Here is a 22,335-nt window from a genome sequence, read left to right as displayed (position 1 = left end):
CAACAATTTCTAATAAAGAAACTACTACAAAAAATAACTGAGAACAAGGATTAGCCTCTAACTAAAAACGGCTACGTTTAAGAAAGGAAACGGGGTGGGGGGGGGGACTCTCTAACAAGAAAACAAGGAGACTAGAATACAAATAGCTAACTACAACTACTATAACTATTCTATAACACAAACTACAATATATAAACATTTTATATATATATAAAACAATAAAAGTGAAAAATATGACCTGAGCCAGTAAAAGCAACCTTGCGGCAAACGAGATCTGGGTATCTAGCGCCAGGCATCATGGGATATAGGGGGGCCTCGAGCCAGTAAGTAGCTCTCGAGCTTTTGAAGATGGCCGAGTTGGAGCCGAGGATCGGCTCCGAACCCAACCAGCAAGAATGAAGGCGAGATAGACAACTTAACATCCCTTTTTAAGACAGAAAGCGTTCACTGGTTCAATGTAATCCTTTCCCAATTTGGACTGAGTTAGTCTTTTGGAGAGAGGCAGGATAGGAGCGAGGTGGGTGAGGGTGGCAGAAGAAACTTGGAAGACAGTCACAGTGACTTTTCTGAGAAGGGAGGCCTCCTAGATGTTTACTCCCTCTGACGTTTCTCTGGAAATTTCTTCCTGGGTGCCTTCCTGTGTTTCTGAAGTAGTCTGGATTCCCTTCTAATGAAATAAATGGGCTTGGCAGGGTAGTTCCTCTGGTATCTAGGTTCAGAGATTAGCAGAATCTGAATGCAGTCTTTCATAGTTTTGACTATCTCCTGTAAGGCTTTAAATAAGTTGACCCCCTGCAGATTGAACAAAAGATTCTTGTCTATGGGTGAATCAATGAGCTTGGGTTTGGAATCTTATAGCTTAGGCTGATTATGCAGCCATGCATACCTGCAGGCGACAAGTACCAATAGCAACTGCTGCGGAATAGGCCTCCACAGCATATTTATATTTTATACTGTGTATGGCCACCTGAGTACCTGATTAACCAGAAACAGAATTTGTTATTTGGACTCCCACCCCTGTATATCTCCCATTACCTTGTTCAAAGTGTTGAGGATGGACAACAGATATTTGGTCATCCTGGTTACGTAGTTAATAGCCCTGAGAGAGTAGAGAAAGTATAGACATTCTTTCTCCACCTATCCATGGCCCCACTGTCCTTATCTGAATGGAGGGCATTGGAGTTGGAGAACAATTTAGAAGATTTATTAGAGGGGAAAGACACTGCAGATGGGTTTGCCACTGGGTTGTTATACAGGAATTTAAGTTTTACTGAAACTCTGTAGAACCTGTCTGGCCTTTTGGGAGCAGGTGACTGTGGATCAGAAACTGTAGAGGAAGATTGGAAGGCATAAAAAAGGCCTCTAGGACTCGAGGAACAAGTGAAGTGGCACGAGGTCTCACTTTGAAGCGCTTCCAATACCTTTTCTGGACCTCTGAAATTTGTCGAGACTCACATTCAAAATGCTTCATCATATTTAAAATAGTCTCGCCAAAGAAGCCACTTCCACAGGGGAGTGATGGAGTCTTCATCATCTGAAGTGACTTGGCTAGGGAATTGGATGTGAGGGGAGTAAGTCAGACAATAGTCAGAGTAAGATGCATCTTACTCTTCTCAGGAAGATGAATCAACAGTCATTTTCTGAGGGGTAAGAAGGGATGGGGATCAGAAAAAGAAAGCAGTTTCAGGGCCATACTTACTCTAAGGAGACCTTTAAAGAAGTCCTGCCACTTCTCTCTAAACAGAGGGGGTGAAGGGACATATCTTCCCTTTTTTTTGTGTGATGTCCACTTGACCCCTGACATACCTCAATTAATGTTCTGGCAATCCCTTCCCTGATTAAATGTGCAGGATGCCTTCTGGTCCCTCTGAAATGATGAACTGCGGTTCCCCCTTCTCAGTAGAAGCAGCCTTTTCAGTCATATGACTCACCGATGCCATACTGGCCTCTATCAGGGTTGCAAGTAGAAGGCATCAGCGGTACAGTTGGGCATACAGTGGGTTCTGTAACCTTTGTGGGTGCGTTAGGATCAGACCAGGCAGACTGAGTGTCAAGCCTAGGCCACTTGAGTTTTTTCTTGTAAGATGGAGGTATGTTTAGAGAGGTGGAATCTACCATCTTAGAGTGGGCCAAATTCTTTAGACTGCATCTCTAAGAAGGTGTGGAGTGAAGGCAAACATGATCACAAAGTCTTGGGTACAAAGGATTGGCAAATGGAGCATGCTTTGTAGGGCTGCTCCATGCCAAGTTAGAATAGACACTGGGTATGGAAGTCTTTGTGGCTATTGCACTCACACTTATCCCACACACAGCTAACATCTAACAAAGACATGGCAAAAAAAAAAATAGGGCACTTATCTATTTATTTTACATTTGTTTACTAGGGAGTTCTGACTGGACAGTTCTGTCCATTTTCAGTGGAGGCCCAGGAAGAAAAGCTCCAGAAACAATTACTAACATACCATACATAAGATACTTACATGAGCATTGTGGTTTACACTATATTTATATTTTTCTTTAGTAGCTATGGTACCAACGACCATGGGAAGATCAGTCTGACAGATGCGAGACTTGTGTTCAGGCTAGAAGTAGCATAATTTAAGGATCTACGCTCATACATCCACCTATATATCCCTACATTTATGAGTTGAGATCATATGTTGAATGTACGATCTAGGGAAAGTTAAGCTTGGTACCCCGTCCAGATGCCAGCAATGAAAACTTCATCTATTTGGAATATTATAACGGTGATCTCAGTTAGGTCATAGAGTAAAAACTCCATAGTACATTCAAATAACTTAATCTGTGGTAAAATCAAGTTCCAATATTAAAAACACATAGCGCAGACTCATACATATAGTAAATAATGTATGAATGCTGAAGTCAAAGTTCTACAATATTTTCCAGTCAAACGATCACATGAAAAGCAGAGCAACAACGGTAAAAGACAGGCCTTTAGAAACTAACAGCACACATACACACTACACTTCTGAGTGAAATACTGAAAGTTTCCTCAGAAACACTAAAAACAAACATTTGTCAAAGAAAGATGCCAAATAAAAATAAACACTGCTACAGGAAGAAATTTCCAGATATGCCTATAAACGCTGACAGAAATAACTTTTCAAAATAAATGTATTTTTTAAACTTTGTGAAGAGAGAACCTTGTTCTTTGGATGGCAAAAAAACGAAACAAAAAAAATCAACACTCACTTCTAACAAACTAAGGCTTCCCTCAAAGGATATGCTCAGCCAATCAGTTGTCAAAGGTGGGGAGTCTGCGCTTTTGAAAGCTGGCCAGTACTGGGTTACCTTAGCAAATAACCCAAAATGCCAATGAGGCAGTGGGAATGATGAACATGACATGACGTCAGCAGAAAGGATGGAAATGAATATTGGAGCATTCCCTTATAAAGTAATGAAAAGGCATCTGTTTTTCAGACCTGTTTGCAAGGAGTCCTAGAGTAGAACTTCTTCAGTTGTCTGTTTTGAAGGAAGACAAAGATATTTACTTGAGGAGTTCCTCACAATCAGATCAATTCTTGGAAGAACCCCCCCCCCCATTCAATTTCCATTCATGAAGGTCTGTTCTAGTCCTGCACAGGTTATTTACCAAAACATTTTGCTCTACTGGAATGTAAGAAGCTTGAAGGTTAAACAGCTACCATAGCCACCATGCACAGGTATGATCTGATACCCCCTGTTTAAGTACTACATTACTGTGGTGCTGCCTGAGATCACTTAAAGTGGTCCAGGGGACCACAGATGACACACACACAAATGAGAGCATGAACAGCAGCTAACATCAGGTCTATATGTTCTAAATATCGAACATCAAATACTTTAAAGAGTGAAAATGCAGGACCTAGCAGTGCTTTTTTTGAGATCTCAGTACAGTGAAGATCGGAATATTTGCCCTTTCCTCGCTGTAGTGCGATCTCGGAGTTGGAATATATATTTAACGGGGGGGGGGGCAGCCTCCCATAATAACGATTTCGAGGTCCTGCATTTTCGCTCTTTAGAGCGTTCGATATTTGGAACATTCGATGTTTTAATATAGACCTGCTAACATCTCCTTCACAATGATGTGCTTTGGCCTCTTTTATTTGTATAAGACACTTCACTTCTACCTCCATAGACACAGTTCTCCATGCAAAATCTGAAGCATCTGTTGTTACCGATAGCACAGGGCTAGTCAGAGAAAAGGAGACCTGGATTCATGGATATGTGGCCTCTTCACCACAGCAACTCTCTTCTCACAAAGCCTTACACTGGAATTTGAAATGTCAGCTGGTAAAGATTTTGGAACCATACTGCTTTTAAAAACTATTGAACTTTTTTCATATGTAATATGGCAAACGGAATAATTAGAATTACAGAAACCATGAACCATAGTATCCTGAGAAACTGTTTTACAGAAGTATGACTGAATGGAGAAACTTGGGAACAATTTGAGATACAGGTCAACTTCTTCCTGAGAAAGGAATACTACTTGTATGGAGATATTAAGAAGGCATTACAGGAATACTAAAACAAAAACTACCAAAATAAAAAAATGTGTCAACCAACCAACAAAGGGCTAGAAACGAGCACAATTTTAAAAGACTTAGTGCCTTGGCCAAAAGCCTTCCAAGAGTAAAAAACATTTAACACAAAACCATTTAAATATTCAATATAACCAAATTAAGTAATTAACAAATAATTGCTAAATTACACATTTCCAATTACATTCTTTACGACCAAGTGGTTCTAAAGTATTACACTAAGATAAATAATGTTTCTTTCTGCAATAACTTTGTTTTAATATTAACAAATATTCCCACAAATAAATTAACTTTTTCTAATATACACCCCATCAAACAATCTGGATTAGCTCCATGAAATTTCTCAAAATGTGCACCTAGTGGACTAATTTTTTTTTTTTAATATCTCTTATATGTTCCTGGAAACATATCTTAAAAGGTCTTATATGTTCCTGGAAACATATCTTAAAAGATCGACCAGTCTTTCCAGTATATATATATATATATATATATATATATATATATATATATATATATATATATATATATATATATATATATATATATACACATACATACATATATCCTTCAGTATTACATGTGTAACTTCCATATGGATAAAATCTAGTACCATTAATAACAGAAAAGTATCTTACAACATACTTATAAATAGAACATTTATTACAAGTAAAAGTACCCATATTTAAAGAAACATTATAATACAAAGCAGAATCTGGAAGAATAAAATTATGTATCACCATGTCTGCCAAATTTCTACCTCTTTTACATGATATATTTATATAATTCTGAAGTACACTCACCAAACCCTTGTCTCTAAACAGCAAAGGCCAGTGATATTTCAGTTCCTTAACCACTTGTTCAGTCAAGACATTATGTGTTGTTGTTGTTGTTTGTCTTTCGGCTTTTCCCGGTTAGGGGTCACCACAGCGGAACTCCGGTCCGCTAATGATTGGCAGTAGATTTTCACAAACGCTGAGGTGCCAGCTTGACGTCCAACCTTCAATGACGGCACGCCCATTTACGCATGTCTTTCGAACGCCACCCAACCAGGGGGAGGACATGCAGACTCCACACAGAAGGCACTCCTGCAATCCAGCTGAGAATCGAACGGGAGAACCTCTTGCTGTGAGGCAACAACGCTACCTTTGCACCACCGCGGCAGTCCAAGACATTATGTATTGTAACAAAGTAAATTTCCTTGCCCTTACTATTGTTACTTTTATATAAATTCCTTACAAAAATGTTCTCACAAGGGATCTTATAATCATCCTTACTTTAAGTAGGTGTACCATAACATTTATTCAAAACTTTCAGCCTAGAGTCAGATGCCATTTCCCTATCATATCCCATTTTAATAAACACAGCTGTCATATTTTGCATTTCGTTCTCAAAACTACTGTCTAAGCTACACAGCTTTTCTATTTGTAGGAACTCACTATATGGTAGCATAGACATTAAATGTGGGGGATGACAGCTGGTACCATATAAAAACAGATTACCATTAGCATGTTTTCTATGAATGGTGGTACAAATAACTTCACCTATATTTACCAATAAATATGTATCTAAAAAGATTACCCTATTTGTACCCCATCAAACTCTAAGCCGAAATTATTCATCTGTATGCCCTGAATGAAAAGTTGAGCTTCATTAATGCCACCATCACACAAAAAAATTAGATTGTCAATGTATCTAAAATATTTAACTGCATATGATTAAAAAAATATATATATGATTTATGTATGTGGTCAATCTCAAACTTAACCATCACAATATTAGCATACACAGGGGCCAAAGCTGCCTCCATGGCTGTACCTTGTAACTGATGAAAAACTTCTGCATTAAACACAAAATAATTATTTCGAAAACAAGAAGTAACTAACTCTACAAAATAATGTGACACAAGTGTACCTCCTAAAAAAATAAAATAAAGCCTGGATTCCTACATCATGTTTAATGTTGGTATATAGGCTTTGTACATCTAAGCTCAACCAGTACACAGTTGTTGTTGTTGTGTCTTTCAGCTTTTCCCGGTTAGGGGTCGCCACGGCGGAACTCCAGTCCGCTAATGATTGGCAGTAGATTTATATGTGCCGAGTTGCCGGCCCTGACGCACAATCTTCAACGAAGGTACGCCCATTCACGCATGTCTCCACACAGAAGACGCTCTAGCTGAGAATCAAACAGGACAACGGCTTACTGTGAGGCGACAATGCTACTGCAGCACCACCACCGCAGTCTCAACCAGTACACAGTATCCTTTCAAATTATACCTTTAATCTTATTCAAAAAGTCTTAACTATCTGTTATATATGATGTTATTTTCAATACACAAGACTTCAAAAATTCATGTACAAAACACACATATTTTTCAAAAAATGCTTTTCTGCAGAGACAATAGGTTAGCCACTCATATTGTCAATACCCTTATGTGTTTTTGGCAGACAATAAAATAATGCAACACATGTATTAGCAGTACTGTCCAAATCAGATTTGGTGAAATACGCCAGACACAGACCCTTATTTCATAAAATAAGATATTCCTCCAACTACTCACATCACATTTTTATTAAACATCTACATTTCTTAAATGTGAATAACAAATCTCAGCATATTTTGCATGATTCATAATTACAATCTGAGTACCTTTGCCTGCTGGTTTCACTGCCACCCACCGATTCTTATATAATTGTTTGAAAGAAACCATTGTCCTTTACTTAAATTATACTGTATATCCTGTTTGTTTTTTCAAAAACATATAAAATAAAATTTCTACATGATAATTTAAAACTGTAATAAAACTCTGAATATTTTCATTTCTATATGGGGGTATAAACAGGGAATCACATTTAATTTTACTTGTATCAGAAGTGCTATAGGCATTATTTAATTTAATCACAAAATATTCTTATCAGACACACAAGAATAAAAAGTAGTTACACTACTATCAGTGTCCAATAACATATTATAATTTTGTTTTTTAGAATAGTCCAATAAATGTAACTTCCTACCAAGCCAAAACAGTTTACGCTTAAGATTGTGTAGCCATGGTAATATCACAGGGATAAAATTCAAACCCAAGTTTAGCACTGAAATAGCCGCTTCTGAAACATCTATAGAAGATAAATTAAGTACCAATGACTCATTTACATTACAGGAATACTATCCTGTGGGAAGGAATCAAGGAAGATTTCTCAATACCGACCTGGAATCCTAGATTGACAAGGTTGTTTCTTACCCATATAAAATACTTCTGAGAATTTGGGAAAGACAAGTAATCTAAATAAGGGAAAATATGAAAACCTTCAAGTCTGTAATAGGCTATCAAAGGAGTTAGGCACTTTGTGAACACCGTCAAAGCAGCAGGTAACCCCAAGGGTAATGCAGAAAACCAGACACAGAAAACCTAAGAAAACATCTGTAATTAGTGGCAATAGGAAAGTGATCTGTACCTTTCAAGTCTACAGTTACCAACAAACTTGGAGGATTAATATGAAGTAACAAAGTTTGTAGGGACACCATTTTGAATTTTCATAAACAGGTTGAGAACTGGTCTCTTGGAAGAGTCCTTATTGACACCAGGAAAGAAATCTTGACTATGAACCCCGACAGAAAGCATTTGGTTGGTGATGGGGGGGGTGGGGACGACGACAAACAAGTCTGATTTGCAGGATGAAGAAGAAATCCCCTGAAAAGGAGGGGGGCTTTCCCATTGCCATCTGCAACCCTGCTGAAAAACAATCTAATGCCAAAAATGAAGGTGAAAAACCAGGCTCTGTGACATATTTAAGAGAGTGGCAGGCTGTGAAGAAGGGGAAAAAGGAATGCTGCAATACTCATTCACTATTATTGGACTGTCCTTTTTCTCTGGATGGTCCCTTCCTTTTTCTTTGAACCTTCTTGCCATTTGTTCTTATATGGCTGCTTGCTAGAAGCTTGTTGAGAGTGTTTATTTTGCTTTTTATAAAATGGAACCCGAGTCTGTAGGACAACTTGGCAAATTTCAAGAAGGAGGGCTGAAAAGTATGAGTGAAACCTTCCACTGTATCAATTTCCCACTTTCATCAAATTGTTTGAGGATCTGATTAACAGAAGGACCAAACAAAACCTCTTTATTCACAGGAGAATTTAAAATTTCAGACTTAACATCTTCAGAAAACTTCCGTGCACACATCCGAGCATAACAGAAGCAGAAGCTGCTGTCCTTGACCCAGAGTCATAACAGTCATTTAGTTGCCTGGCAAACTGAAGCAATTAAAAGATTCAGAGAGGTTTGTCTGAAGAGAGAAAAACTGACAATAATGTTGTGCATTTTCCAAAAGAGGCTGATATTTTAACATACAAGCCTGACAATTTAGATTTATAAAGGCTAAAGTGGCAGAAAAATAAATCCTCTTTCTAAATCTGGCAAATGATTTTGCATCCCTCACTGCAAGAGGTTCTCCGGTTCGAATCTTGACTGGGGTGCCTTCTGTGTGGAGTCTGCATGTCCTCCCTGTGGTCGTGTGGGTTTCCTCTGGGTGCTCCGGTTTCCTCCCACATCCCAAAGACATGCAGTAGGTGGATTGGACACTCTAAATTGTCCCTAGGTGTGAGTGTGTGCATGTGTGTGCCTTCTGTGGAAGGTTGGGCACCGGGCTGGCAACTTGACACTGTAAAACTCCACTGCCAATCATGAGCGGACAGATGATCCACTGTGGCGACCCCTAACCGGAAAAAGCCGAAAGAAGAAGAAGAAGATCAGAGGGAGAGAGAATAGCATTAACTACATTTTTTTGTTGTTGTTGTAGCAAGATTTGACAGAGATATAGCTGGAAGATCAGACCTTGGATGAAAAAAAAAACATTTTTAAGACTGAGGAACTTTAATAAGTCTGTTTGCTTTTTTAGGGAATGCTGGTTAACTGTCAGGCATACTGCAGGCAATGCAAAAACATCCTCCAAAGGTGGTAAAAGTAGAAGAAGAACAGCAGACTGTGACAATTCAACTTGTAATACATCACAGCATTTCTTCAAAGATGGAACATCAGTATGTTCCCAGTTAAACATCTTAATCATCCTAGAAACAGTTTCAGTAAATGAAAATTCCTCCACAGATGACTTCCAGGAAATACTTTCTTGAGTTGGAATGAGGTACAAGTGTAGAAAAATTAGAGAATACCCTATCCCAACCCCCTTCCTCATTATCAGGCTGGGAATTCTCAGAAATGGAGTTTTAAATGCCTACAATAAATCACCACACCAAATAAACTCTTCCTTGCATACAGAAAAACAGTCTGAGGAAGATAAATGTTAAACTTTCTGTTTTTTTTTCTAAGGACATCCCTAGATGGGGACTAACTCATGGATGGGATGTCACCTTGGGGAATAGATCTCTCAGGCTGGTTACACAAGGATGCACTTCCTGCTCCCTTCCCTGAGACTGTCAAGTGGCTTTCTCATGTCAGGCAAATGGGCATTTGAATAGTCACAAGGGATGTAGTTGAGACCCAGTCTACAGTGGCTGTACAGGCTACACTAGAGGGACCCAGAAGAAAAAAGTGAATGGTTTAACGAAGAAGTAATGGCTACAGTAGAGTCACCCTTCAATTGCCTGCACACGGACTGTGCCTGTTGTGTTGGCAAGGGCTCCTTGCAAGTTTTCTTTTTTGTTTCTTTTTTTTGTGTCCAGGAGATAGTAGAACCATGGGCCTGGTATGCTCCACAGCTCTGCCACAAACAGAATCTGATTCCTATTAAGAACCACTAGAACAAGTTGCTGATATGCAATAAGTCCAAAGTAGTCTGCACAAGCAAAATAATGATACTCATGCCCCCAATAAAACACAGTAACCCCCCCACAAAATAAGCATGTTTCCCCACAAAAAAGTGCTTTAAATAAGCACAAACAGTAAATGTTAAAGACAGAACATAAACAATGTCAGAATCTTAAAACATGCCAAACACAATAACATAGAAAGTTTCTCACAGAAAACAGCACATTTTGTCAAAACATAAAATACTGTGGAAAGTTTTCCCCAGAAGGAATGTATCTGCCCAGGAATCTCTGAAGCCCACAAGAACAGCACTTTCTAAAAGTGGCAGAAAATACTGAAGTTTTTTGAGCCAAGGCTACTGGTTTCTCTACTTAAGATCTTGTGTAATCAGCAGCCTGGGCACATGTGGAATGAGCCCAAGGCTTTGGAAGACTGTCCGGCTGTTATATCCTTGGCAGGCTATAACCCATATAGCTAAGGCTACAGTAGCAGTGATTATGAAAGAACATCAGAAAACACCATTACAGCCACTGTTTCAGTTCTTCCTTCCTTTGTACTTAGCCCTTTAAATCAGTATCTGAAATATAAACAAGAAGCCTTCCTCTGTCTTTATAGTTCCCACTGAAATACAATGCTTGTCCACTAAATGGAAAATAGTAAACATAGCTATTAAAGAATACAGGACAATACAGGTGTTCATCCTTAACTGTTTCATTTGATTCACACTCTGTGTACCAACAATCCTTTCATTGTGCATTTCTTACGTATGCACGAGTACAATGGCAGCTATTAACAGAGTTTATAGTTCAGTATTGTCTTTAATTTTGATAACTTCTGTACCTACTGCGAAGAAAAAAAAAACAACTGGATGCAAAGAGAGGAATGACTAGAACATGGAAAACAACTTTAACTGAAATACTGAATACTGTAAATGAGATGGGATCTTCAGAAAAGGGATGGAGCATACTACATAGAAATAAATGGAATCTGTGGAAACAATACATGCAGAACAGTATTCAAGAGTGAAATTAAAGGAAAGGCAGGAATTGAGCAAGTTATGTAATGCTGAAATGAATGAAAATTTGTTAAAATGTATACTGCATGAAAATAAGGAAGGAAATCTTTTCTGTTGCTGTACATCTATGATTGTCATTTTTTAAAATGTCATGTTTAATAAAGATGTTTAAAAAACACAGAGCTGGCACACACAAAACATACTGCCTGCAAATATAAACTAACATTAACACTTTCAAAACAGAGTAATATTTTTTTATATAAAGCTTTCAACTCACTAGTCATTTCAGTATGTACATGATAGTAAGTTGCAGACTATTTACCTAAGTAAACACAATAAAAAATAAAAGCATCTGGCAGCCCTGAGTAGCACAGGTACATTCATATTTATACATTTTCACATCTTGCTAGCAAACATATCTAAATGTCTCATCACTCCACCTGTTTTATAATTATAATATATAATATAACAAAAAAGTAATAAGAAAACAGGCTTTGCATGGGAGTTCTGAAGGCCTTAAATTGAGAAGAAAAGACTCTAGTCAGCAAAACAAAAATGGTGGACAACTCATACCCTGGGGAAAAAATGATTAAATCCACAAAGAAAGACATACTCAATCAGCGGCCACTGTTAAACAAATTTATTTCAGTTAAATAAATATCCTAACATGGTGAAACCATCTCATCCACAGAGAATGCCACTCTTGACAGGTTACCTTCAATTTTAAAGATATAACGGTCATTAAAATATTGTATAAGTAACAGTGTTATTTCTGCTGACAATTTTATGATTTCCAATTACTTCTCTGAACTACATGATTACAGTAATAAGATGGGAATATGCTTTTTAACTTAGGTCTGTATGACTTGTAAACACATCACAATCCTAGTCTAATCACTTACAGTCACCACTTAAAGCAATTCCCCAGATATTATGCAAAAGGTGAAGAAATCAAAAATAAGGACAACAGAATTTATATCACAAAACATTAACTTCTGTTGGTCTGCATAACAAATTTCTTTTAAACAAAGTTGTTACAATTTAATTTATATGGTATGCTGTACCTGTTCTGCTAGACCCTACATAGTTCCCTTTAGGAAACAATTTAATGTGAATACCAGTAGTGAAATATACGACGTACCTAGTTTCAGACATGCTGGTTAACAGAACTACCACAAAGAACCACTGAAAACTAGTTAACATGTAATGGATAAACAGGTAAGGCATGGAAATTAAAGTATGATTATTTTTTTGACAGTAATACTTCTACCAAGACAGATGAAAACAGTGCAACATGTTTATCCAAACAAGGGACTTGCTGCCACAGGCAACTGCAATTTGCAAAAAAAATAAACACTAACAAAAAAGAAGACAATAAAACATTGTATGAAAAATAAAGGTACCTCATCAGGCAACACTTGTGTATTATCTGAATTTTTTACCCTGTAATGATATTCTGCAGCAGAATGTTCCGGATTTTAGAATTTCATGACACTTGGTAACCGTGTAACATGGATATCAATACTGTATAAAATATGTGAAGCACTCCCTCAGTTAGAGCAGGTTTACTGCATTTCCTAATACTTTTGGTTTCTATGTTTATTAATTAATTAGTTCCCTGAAACCATGCTATTATCTATAAACATATGTGTGCTTTACAAAGCCTTTTATCTTGTGAATACAGGGTACCTACCATCTTAACCTACTTAAGCAAAGATGTCCATACTTTTATATGGAGAGTCATCCAGTACCCTTCCTTTGAAAGTACTTTTTTTGTAAGATCCAGCTGCAAATTGTTGCAAGGCTTCACCATTTCAAAGTGTTTCTGCATTACTACTATAAACTTAACCATCAACTGCCCCAAAACATCAACCTGGGCTTAGTGATGGCAAAGATAATTTAGTATGTGTTTTAGTTCTTATCTTTTTTTTTTTTTCTGTGAAGGCTTTTTATTGCATGCTGACAGCACTCACTGTATGAAATGGAGGGTTGACTAATGCTGAAACTAATTCTTCCCAAAGAATAAAATATGTCCCACTATTTAAAGGCAATTCATCTTTAATAAATATCCTCTTTTCAGATCAAGACGCTGGAGACAGGAACCCTGGTTGATCGTCCTCTCTGAGGTACAATAATTCTATCATCTTCTTGTACTGTTCCTTGATCTGGAATAAAACAGAGCATCAAAACTCAGACATACATATACTGTAGTAAAAACACACGAACACAATATGCTTGTGCCTTTCAGGTTACATGATCAAGTGTATGCATTTTAAAAGGCAAACGCTACTTACTATGTAGCTACCACACAGCATCAGGATACAAAAAATATGAGCACTTAACCAATCATAAATGTTCCCTTTAATTGTTTAATACTGCCACTGGATGACCATGTAGGTAGGCTGTGTTACCAGTTGTTGCAAACAGAATGAATAACTGAAAAAAAAGAATGTATACATGTATACACACACACACACACACACACACACACACACACACACACACACACACACACACACACACACACACACACACACACACTGCAGTACTACAAAGCTAACATTGGCAGCTGACAAAAAGAACTAGTCTGTGAGCTGCAATTCCTGTGGTATAGGGTTTGATTAACTCAGTCCTCACTGACCTGCTGTGTTTGATTAACTCAGTCCTCAATGACCTGCTGTGTGACCTCGAGCAAGTTACTTAAAACAGACATTGCTCCTGGGTCAACCTCGAAAAGGGACTGTGTCCAGTGGGCCTGCCTAGTTGAAATGATTATTCTTATAAAAGTCAAGGTCAGAAACATTAATAACTCCAAACGTTACTACCTAATTTGAGTGTAAACATCTGCTAAGTATGGAACTTCCTTTGAAATACAGCTTGCTTTACAGATAGGCCTGACATGGGATTACATCATACTGAGAACAGGTCTTTTGGAACCTGGGCAGGCTACAAGGGAGTTAAGTCACTTACACTGAGAACAATTCTTTTGGAATGTGGCCCACAATTTCCATCATAACACTATTCTTTACTCATGAATATAAACATTTACTATATAACTCATACCAAACTACTTATTTTGGTTATTTATTTAAGCTTTGCTTTTTACATATTGTTCTCAAAGTCACCATTTATTGTTGTGAAAATTACTTCTTCCCTGTTTTAATGATCCCATCTCTATTTCTTTTACTTCCTTTATGATATTCAGTACTTTACGTGCAACAAATTTAGTCCCTGATTTCTACTTTTGAGCATTTGTTTTTTTTTTTTTTGCTGTTAGTAATGTTGAACTTAAGGCCCTGCTATGTCTTGACAATTCTAAAAGAAGACACCAACTTAACAGCATCATCTCCTTGCTTCATATAATATGTTCCCTAACAAACTGTTTCAGAATATTCAGTAAGGAGTCCTTAAACTCAGTTAATTCCCTATATTCCCCAAAATATGTGTTCCAGATTTCCTTATCATTTTCTTCACATCTCCAACATCTGCTCTCTGCTCCTGGAAAAAATCTTCTGAAGGCTATATGGAGTATAAAAATACACTGTAAACCTTTCCTTACAAATATTCTGAATTTTCTGGACTCCGCAGCATACCTACAAAGCTTTATAGACTAATTTCCATTGTTCTGTTGTATTTTGTCATTCTAATCATCCCTCCCTGTCTTTTCTAATCTCCTCTGATTGACTTGTACAGTAATCATGGAGTATTTTGTTTTACACCTTACCAATTAGTCCTTCCTTTCTTAAAAGTATCTTATGTTCTTGGTTCCACTAAAAAACATACCAGGAATGGTCTTTCATTCTATAATCCCCCCCCCAACTTTTATTCCACCAGCAGTCCCTGATATGGAAGGTAATCTGTGAGCTGCAGATGAAACCACTGCCTATCTTCTACCTATTCTATCATTTTCCTTCCAACTTATTTGCTATCAGTAACATGGCACCTTTGTTAGTTTCCTGCAGTTACTTCCTGCTATCTCTCATCTATGTGTGTAACTTTAGTTGTATGTATCCATATTGGTAAAATCTTCTTTCTCTGCTCTTTCAATGGTTTAGTCTTTATATTGCTGTCTGCCACTTTGTAAACATAACACTCTGTAAAATAATTTCTATTCTCTCTAAGGGCTTGCTCCAAAACCGTAACCTCTCAACATCCCTCATACTTCTACCTTGCACCATCACCATGTTTTTTCACTTTGATCTATATCCCCCTGCTTGTGCTATAAAAGTCTTAACTGCATATCTTGAAATTATTCCTCAATTCAAGTAGTCTGAAACCTCCCTGTTCAAAAGCAGGAACCAACTCATCTCATTTTACTTTTTTTTCACAAGAAATGTCTTTATTGAAGAATTACTTATGACACAGGCAATCATATATTTATATAAATGAAAGCAAACTATACCGATATATTTTCAGTTGCAAACATTATACACCACATGTAATTTGTCCAAACATTAGAAAATGGGGAAACTGTACACACTTATGCAACCAGGTTATTGTACATTTTTTATATTTTTCCCCTAACAGATTTGTTTTTCAACTGAATTGTACAGGTTATAAGTCACATTAAAGGTGGAAAAAGTTTTGAAATGATTTATTGTGGTTTCATTTTTTTACATCACAAAAACCTGGCATTTTAACATGGGTGTGTACACTTTTTATATCCACTGTATCAGTGGCGGCTGGTGACTTCAAATCAAAGCGGGGCTGCAGGAGACAGGTGAATGGGTGCATTCAATGGGAAGGGGTGTGGCCAACTAGAAAGGGGAGGAGCTATGTGTAAAACCACAAAAACTGTAACTTTAATTAAATACGCTGCCCTGGGTGCCAAACCATCATTATGAGAGTCCAATCAAGCCAAAATGAAGTGTAGAAGAAAAAAATATTTCAATGCATTGGCTGCATGACAGCTTACTTAATATCTAGATGGAAACAAAAAGGTTGTGAGGCATGAAAAATAAATTACTTTTTAAATACATTACTGGAATGCCAGTCAAAATCAAGTATAAGAAAAACAAGCAGCACTCAACTCAAACCACTTCTCCTTGCACTGCAGTTCAAATTATAATTTATATTCAGCTTTATTAAAGTACCAAGTAACATGCTGAAAGTAGCAATCTCTGTGATACCTCCACTTGTAAAAATGTTTCTTATCCAAAAAAGACCTGCTGCCTGACAGCTATCTACTTGTTTCATGGGGAAAACATAATCAAAGTAAAAAATGAAAAGCAAACAAGAAACAAGCTCAAGATACATTGCTTAAAGGATTACTGTACAGGTAATGGACCACACATGATAGATTGGCATTCTGTTTGGTTTACAGGTAAAGCCTGCAAAGATGACTGCAAGTCAACAAATGTAATGAGCTTCTTAAAATAATGTAATCATGTCCTTTATTACAAATACTGTCATATGCATTTCAATACCCAAGGTTTGTACATTATCTAGTTATGTAAGTATTCTCTGCATGGCAACAACAGAAAGGCTTTCAATGTTGGCAATTCTTTAACAGTATGCTTATTAAAGCTTACTTGCATCTTGCAATCTCAGACAAGCTTACCCGATGGTCATTAAAGCATTGCTACTTAAAACACAGAGCAACAGGCACTTTCTGAGTAATAATAAGCATAAATCAACAGTATAAAAACATGACAGAAACCAGAACATTCTGCAAAATCAAGGACAGAATAAAAGTAGCACTTGTGTCTTCCTTAGATGGGGGGAATACTCTGCACATTTACACTGCATAACTGCTCCTTGCCTTGCTTGGACACATCCAGAGTCACTACATGGGGGAGTGGGGTGCAACAAGTATGTCTCCATTTGAAATGTCTGGCTGATTGTGATGGCCCTGACACATTTGTCATACCTCTCAACCTCAGAACAAAAAATATGGACATAGCCATACAAAGAAGTGGGACAAAGGCCCAAAAATAAGGACAATTTTTAAATATTGCTCTTATAAACTTAGAAAGATAACAGAATAGTAGGTCTTGCATTAGTATGAATTTTCTGAAGGGTATGAAATCTGAAACTCAAATGTCTATCATTATTTTCTAACTTCAGTCTTTAATGATTTGCCACTAATTTGCCAAAAAAAACCTCACAATTTTATGAAAAATGGACCAAAAATGTGATGCAAAAACATAAAATAGCCACACAATACAGCTGGGAACCTGTCAAAGAAGGGGGACACTTTTTAATATTAGTACTGCTAACTTGAGCAGCTGACAAAATAAAAGAATCTACATGCATCTGAAATAAAAGTAATCTATAACTCTGATTATTACAGTTATTTCTTAATTGTAATTCCTCCACGTTTTCTTCCAAAATTGTCATTTTGCGGTGGGATTATTAGGGGAAGAGCAACATTTTGAGCCAAAATCAGGGACAGTTGAGAGGTTTGGATATGCCTAATTCTATAAAGCAATTTATTTGCATGTACCTCTCAACCTGTTAATGCAGGAAATCTTGGCAAGGCCAAATATACTGGGGGAACATATAAACAGTACTGTAAATTGTTGTAGCAACTGAGACAATTGATAGAATAACAGGTATTGCTTTAGCATGCATTTTTCTGAAGGTTATGAAGTCTGAAACTCGGCATCTGTCATCATTTAGTGACTTAATTCCTAAATTATTTGCCAGAAAACCACATATTTTATGAGGAACAAACCAAAAATAAGAAGCAAAAATCTTTTCATTCTGTGAAAATCTGGACAGTTGAGAGGTATAGTTCAGCCGGGGCTGTCTTTGAGTTTGCCGCCCTTCCCCCTCACAAAATCCTGGTCGAATGGAGCCTCCGCCCTGCAGCCATTCCAATGAACCATTACTTTGCTATTTCACCCCATTTACCATAAACACTAATGTGCATACTGCTTTACTTCTACAATGATTTGGACTTCATTTGAAAGTTTTATTTTGCATTTTACAGCACAAACACTAAGACATCTGCTAAATAAAGCAATGCAGTCTCACAATGAAAACAGACTTAGCATTAAAAGTTCTCTGCCCTTGAAAATCACATTCATTGAAACAGCACTGAAACCCACATTCAAATAAAATACATTTTGCCAGTGGCAGATAAAGATTAACTTTGGGCTGTTTTTAAATCATAGGCCCCATTGCATATGAAACATACATGTGGTCTTTGATACACCTTCCTGAGTGTATTAAATTATATTCCTTGTACAATATAGTACAGTTGTTAGAGGGCATTTTAAATTTGTTTTGAACATTTGTCCAGTAAACAATGAAACAAAATGCATGCACCAATAACGACAAAACTGCCTGATTCAAAACATTTCTATAATAAAAGTCTACTCAAACTTCTACAGTCCACCAGTATCAGTAAATATGCACAATCTCTGAAGAAGTAAAAGTCATCTAAATAATTCCACATTAAAGAAACCTGTAACTAATGAAGAGGTTGCTGCTAGCAAACAACTTTATATTTCATTTTTTCATCTACAAATAAAGTGCCTGTTGCTCTTGAGGAATAAATTGTCTAAGTTGCATTACAAAAACGATAAGCTAGTAACATTGCAATAGGGAATGGATGGCAAACTGATAACAGGTTCATAGGTATCGTCACCAAAAAGGACTGCAGAATCAACCCCCTTTACAATACAGTACAGTATCAGCAATGCATCTACCTACTGTGGGAGTAGAACCCACAGCCTTCTGCATCAAAAGCAAGTACACTACCTATTGTGCTATTAACAACACAAACAGACTTGGCATAAGCAGCACTAAACTTTTGTTCCCCTGCAGCTCTCAGCTTCTTGTCAAATCTACTTGACACTCAGCTGCATCTCTGAACTTTGCAGCACAAGAAATCTGGAAAAATCCAAAATTTAGGGGGGGGTGGCAAAAGACCAAAAAACAGGGACACATTTTAAACATTGCTTGTATAATGTTGGAAAGTTGTTAGAATAAAATGCTGTGTTACCACCATACATTTCACTGCCAAGTACTGAACCCAGGATCCTGAGCAAAACAGTCAGAACAACATACCACTATGCCAAATCATCTGTTTTATGAAAGAAAGGAAGACTGAAACTTAAATGGCTACCATTTAGTGAATTCAGTTCTCACCATAGCTGTCAACATCTTAGCACAAAACACCTGAACAAAGCCAATAATGGGGGAATACAGCCCCCAAACATATTCAGTGAGTTCAGTTATCACCATAGCTCTCAACCTTGGCACAAAAAACCTGGACAAAGCCAATAATGGGGGAATACAGTCCAAAAAATAGTGACATCCATTGAGGACACCAGAGCAAACCCACACAAACACAGGAAGGACATGTAGACTCCACATAGAAGGCACCCCAGCGAAGAATCAAACCAGACAACCTGTAGCTGTAAGGCAACAATGCTACCACTGCACTACTGGCTGTGTTAAGTAACAAAAATACAGAAACCACAGATTTTATGAGGAACAGAAAAGAACAAATATTTTACAAATGGTGGTGGGTAGGGAATTCAGGCTATTGCCACTTAGGCCCAAGGTACAGCGTTCAAGCCTTATTCTCTACCCCCACCATGTAGCACCTGGGGCATTCCACACACACACACACACACACACACACACACACACACACACACACACACACACACACACACACACACACACACACTTCCACATCCTGACTGCCTAACAGAGCACACTATCTGCAGATTTGATCCTCCATGGCGGTTCCGTTCCTTCCCTATCCGAACTGTCTAACAGAGCAGTTTGGAGTTCAGGAACTAAGCATGTATGTGTGCGTGGAGTTCTGGACTGCCTAACACAGCAGTCAGGAACTAAGCATGCATGCGTGGAGTTCTGGGACTCATGAATTTTTTTGTATTTTCTACAGTGGGGGGACTCGCAATTATTTTATTCTTTTTACAGGTGGGGAGGCTGCAGTCCTGCAGTCCTATAGCATGAGCCGCCCCTGCACTGTATGTATGTGTATGAGTATGTTTATGTTTCTGTCTGTGTGTATGTGTGAGTGAATGCATGTATGAAAGCAGAAAAGACTGTGTGAGAGAGATCTCGAGAGTGAGTCAGAGCAAACTTGTGAGTGAATGCGTGTATGAAAGCAGAGGAGACTGTGTGTGAGAAAGCGAGAGAAAGTGACAGCAATCCTGTACGAGTGAATGCTGTGTGCGAGATCGAGAAAGAGTGACAGCGATCTTGTGTGAGTGAATGCATGTATGCAAGCAAAGGAGACTGCGTGTGAGAGGCTGAGAGAGATATTGTGAGTGAATGTGTATATGAAACAGAAGAGACTGTGTGTGAGAGATCAACAGAGTGAGAGCAATCTTGTGTGAGTGAATGCATATATGAAAGCAGAAGAAACTGTGCATGAGAGAGTCTGAGAGGGATATTGTGTGAGTGAATGTGTGTATGAAAGCAGAACAAACTGTGTGTGAGAGAGTGACAGTGATCTTGTGTGCATAGCTCTCAACTGTCCAAATTTTTGCAGAATGTCCAGATTTTTTCCCTCATATTTTATGTCTGTTCCTCATAAAATCTGTGGTTTTCCGAAGTTTTGTGGCAAATCAGTGAGGAGTGAATTCACTAAATAATGACAGACATTTGAGTTTCAAGCTTTATATCCTTCAGAAAATGCATTGTAATAAAGAACTTTTATTCTTGCAACTTTCTAAGTTTATAAGAGCAGTATTCAAAATTTGTTCCTATTTTTGGGGACTTATCCCCACATTATTTTTGGCTTTGTCCAAACTCTTTGTGCTAAGAAGTTAAGAGTTATGTTTGTGTGATGGAATGCAGTATGAAACCAGAGAGAGAGAAAGAGTGGGCTCTCTGTAAAATTGTTGTTTTACTTACTTATTTTTTTAAGTACTACATTATTTTTTTTGCATATTTTTGATGCAAAATGCTTCCTCCAATACCATTAACATATACTACAGCAAGTTTGAAACATCAGGCATGAAACATCAGGTGGAGGAACTATTTTACATCAGACATATATTAAAAAAATAATGTTGTACTTAAAAAAATAAGTAAAACCCAACAATTTTACAGACAGCCCATTCTCTAAGCACAATAATGCCCTCCAGGGTGTGTGTTAATGTGAAATTAACGTCCTTGCAGTGTGTTAATTACACATTATACAACGACCCTCCATTAATATTGAAAAATGTGCATGCTGATTGGTCAGCGTGCAAGTTGTAAATCAGAGTTATAGCAATGGAAAAAGGTCCGGTCGCCCGGACTTTTTCCATTACTATAACTCTTTTTTTACAGCAAAGGAGAACGCAAGATCTCCATTGCTTCACACTGTCTCGCTATGTTATACGAGTTTAACATAGCGAGACAGTTTGTAAAAAGCAACGGAGATCTTGCTTTCTCCGTTGCTTTTTTTAAAGCTGTCTCACTATGTTAAACCCATTTAACATAGCAAAACAGTTTGTAAAAAGCAACGGAGATATTGCTTTCTCCATTGCTTTTGCCCACAACTCTGATGTACTGCGTAGGCATACGCATGCACAGTACATCAGAAATGCCACAGAATACCAGACAGCTGCGGAAGAGCAGCAAGGAGGCATTATACAATGCCATTATTTAAGAAAAGTAATTATTTTTTTCTTAAATAATGTCATTTATATAATAATAACCGCTGGTGTGGGTAATGTTGGATTTACCCACGGTTGGCTTTGTTTGGCCACTCGGGCTGCGCCCTCGTGACCAAACCACACCAACCGTGGGTAAATCCAGCATTACCCACACCCAGGCGTGGGTGACTGCTATATTAACACACGATGGAGGGCATTATTGCTTGCTTATCTAGCTCATTCAACTCCTGCCTTCCCTTAAACCTCATTCCTCCTCAAACTTTATTTTGCATGTACTGTTCCCACAACTCCAGTTTCTTTTTTCAATGTAATTTGCTCCTACGCATTTCTAAAGATCTCACTTCCAATTCTTTTACATACATAAAAATATTTCAGGCATGGGCATTAATGCCCTTCTAGCCTGCCAATGTATATATTATATTCACTACT

The 22,335-nt window shown here is 37.7% G+C and overlaps 1 protein-coding gene across 3 annotated transcripts in view; it reads right to left on the bottom strand.

Annotated features, from left to right (window-relative positions):
- Positions 1-11,939: 11,939 nt before the first annotated feature.
- The window catches only part of SPNS1 (sphingolipid transporter 1 (putative)), a 1,475,635-nt gene continuing 1,465,239 nt past the window's right edge, over positions 11,940-22,335 (bottom strand). For all 3 annotated transcript variants that reach the window (XM_044075481.1, XM_044075480.1, XM_044075482.1), the window contains one exon: positions 11,940-13,479. In XM_044075481.1, coding sequence (XP_043931416.1) covers positions 13,391-13,479 — 89 coding nt within the window. In that variant the 3' untranslated portion in view covers positions 11,940-13,390. The remainder of the gene's footprint in view (positions 13,480-22,335) is intronic.

Source organism: Protopterus annectens, chromosome 6.part1 (genome assembly GCF_019279795.1).
Source record: "Protopterus annectens isolate FY-2018-M chromosome 6.part1, PAN1.0, whole genome shotgun sequence".
NCBI lineage: Eukaryota > Metazoa > Chordata > Ceratodontiformes > Protopteridae > Protopterus > Protopterus annectens.
Note: the sequence above shows the minus strand (reverse complement) of the source record. Positions and strands in the feature narration are given on the sequence as shown.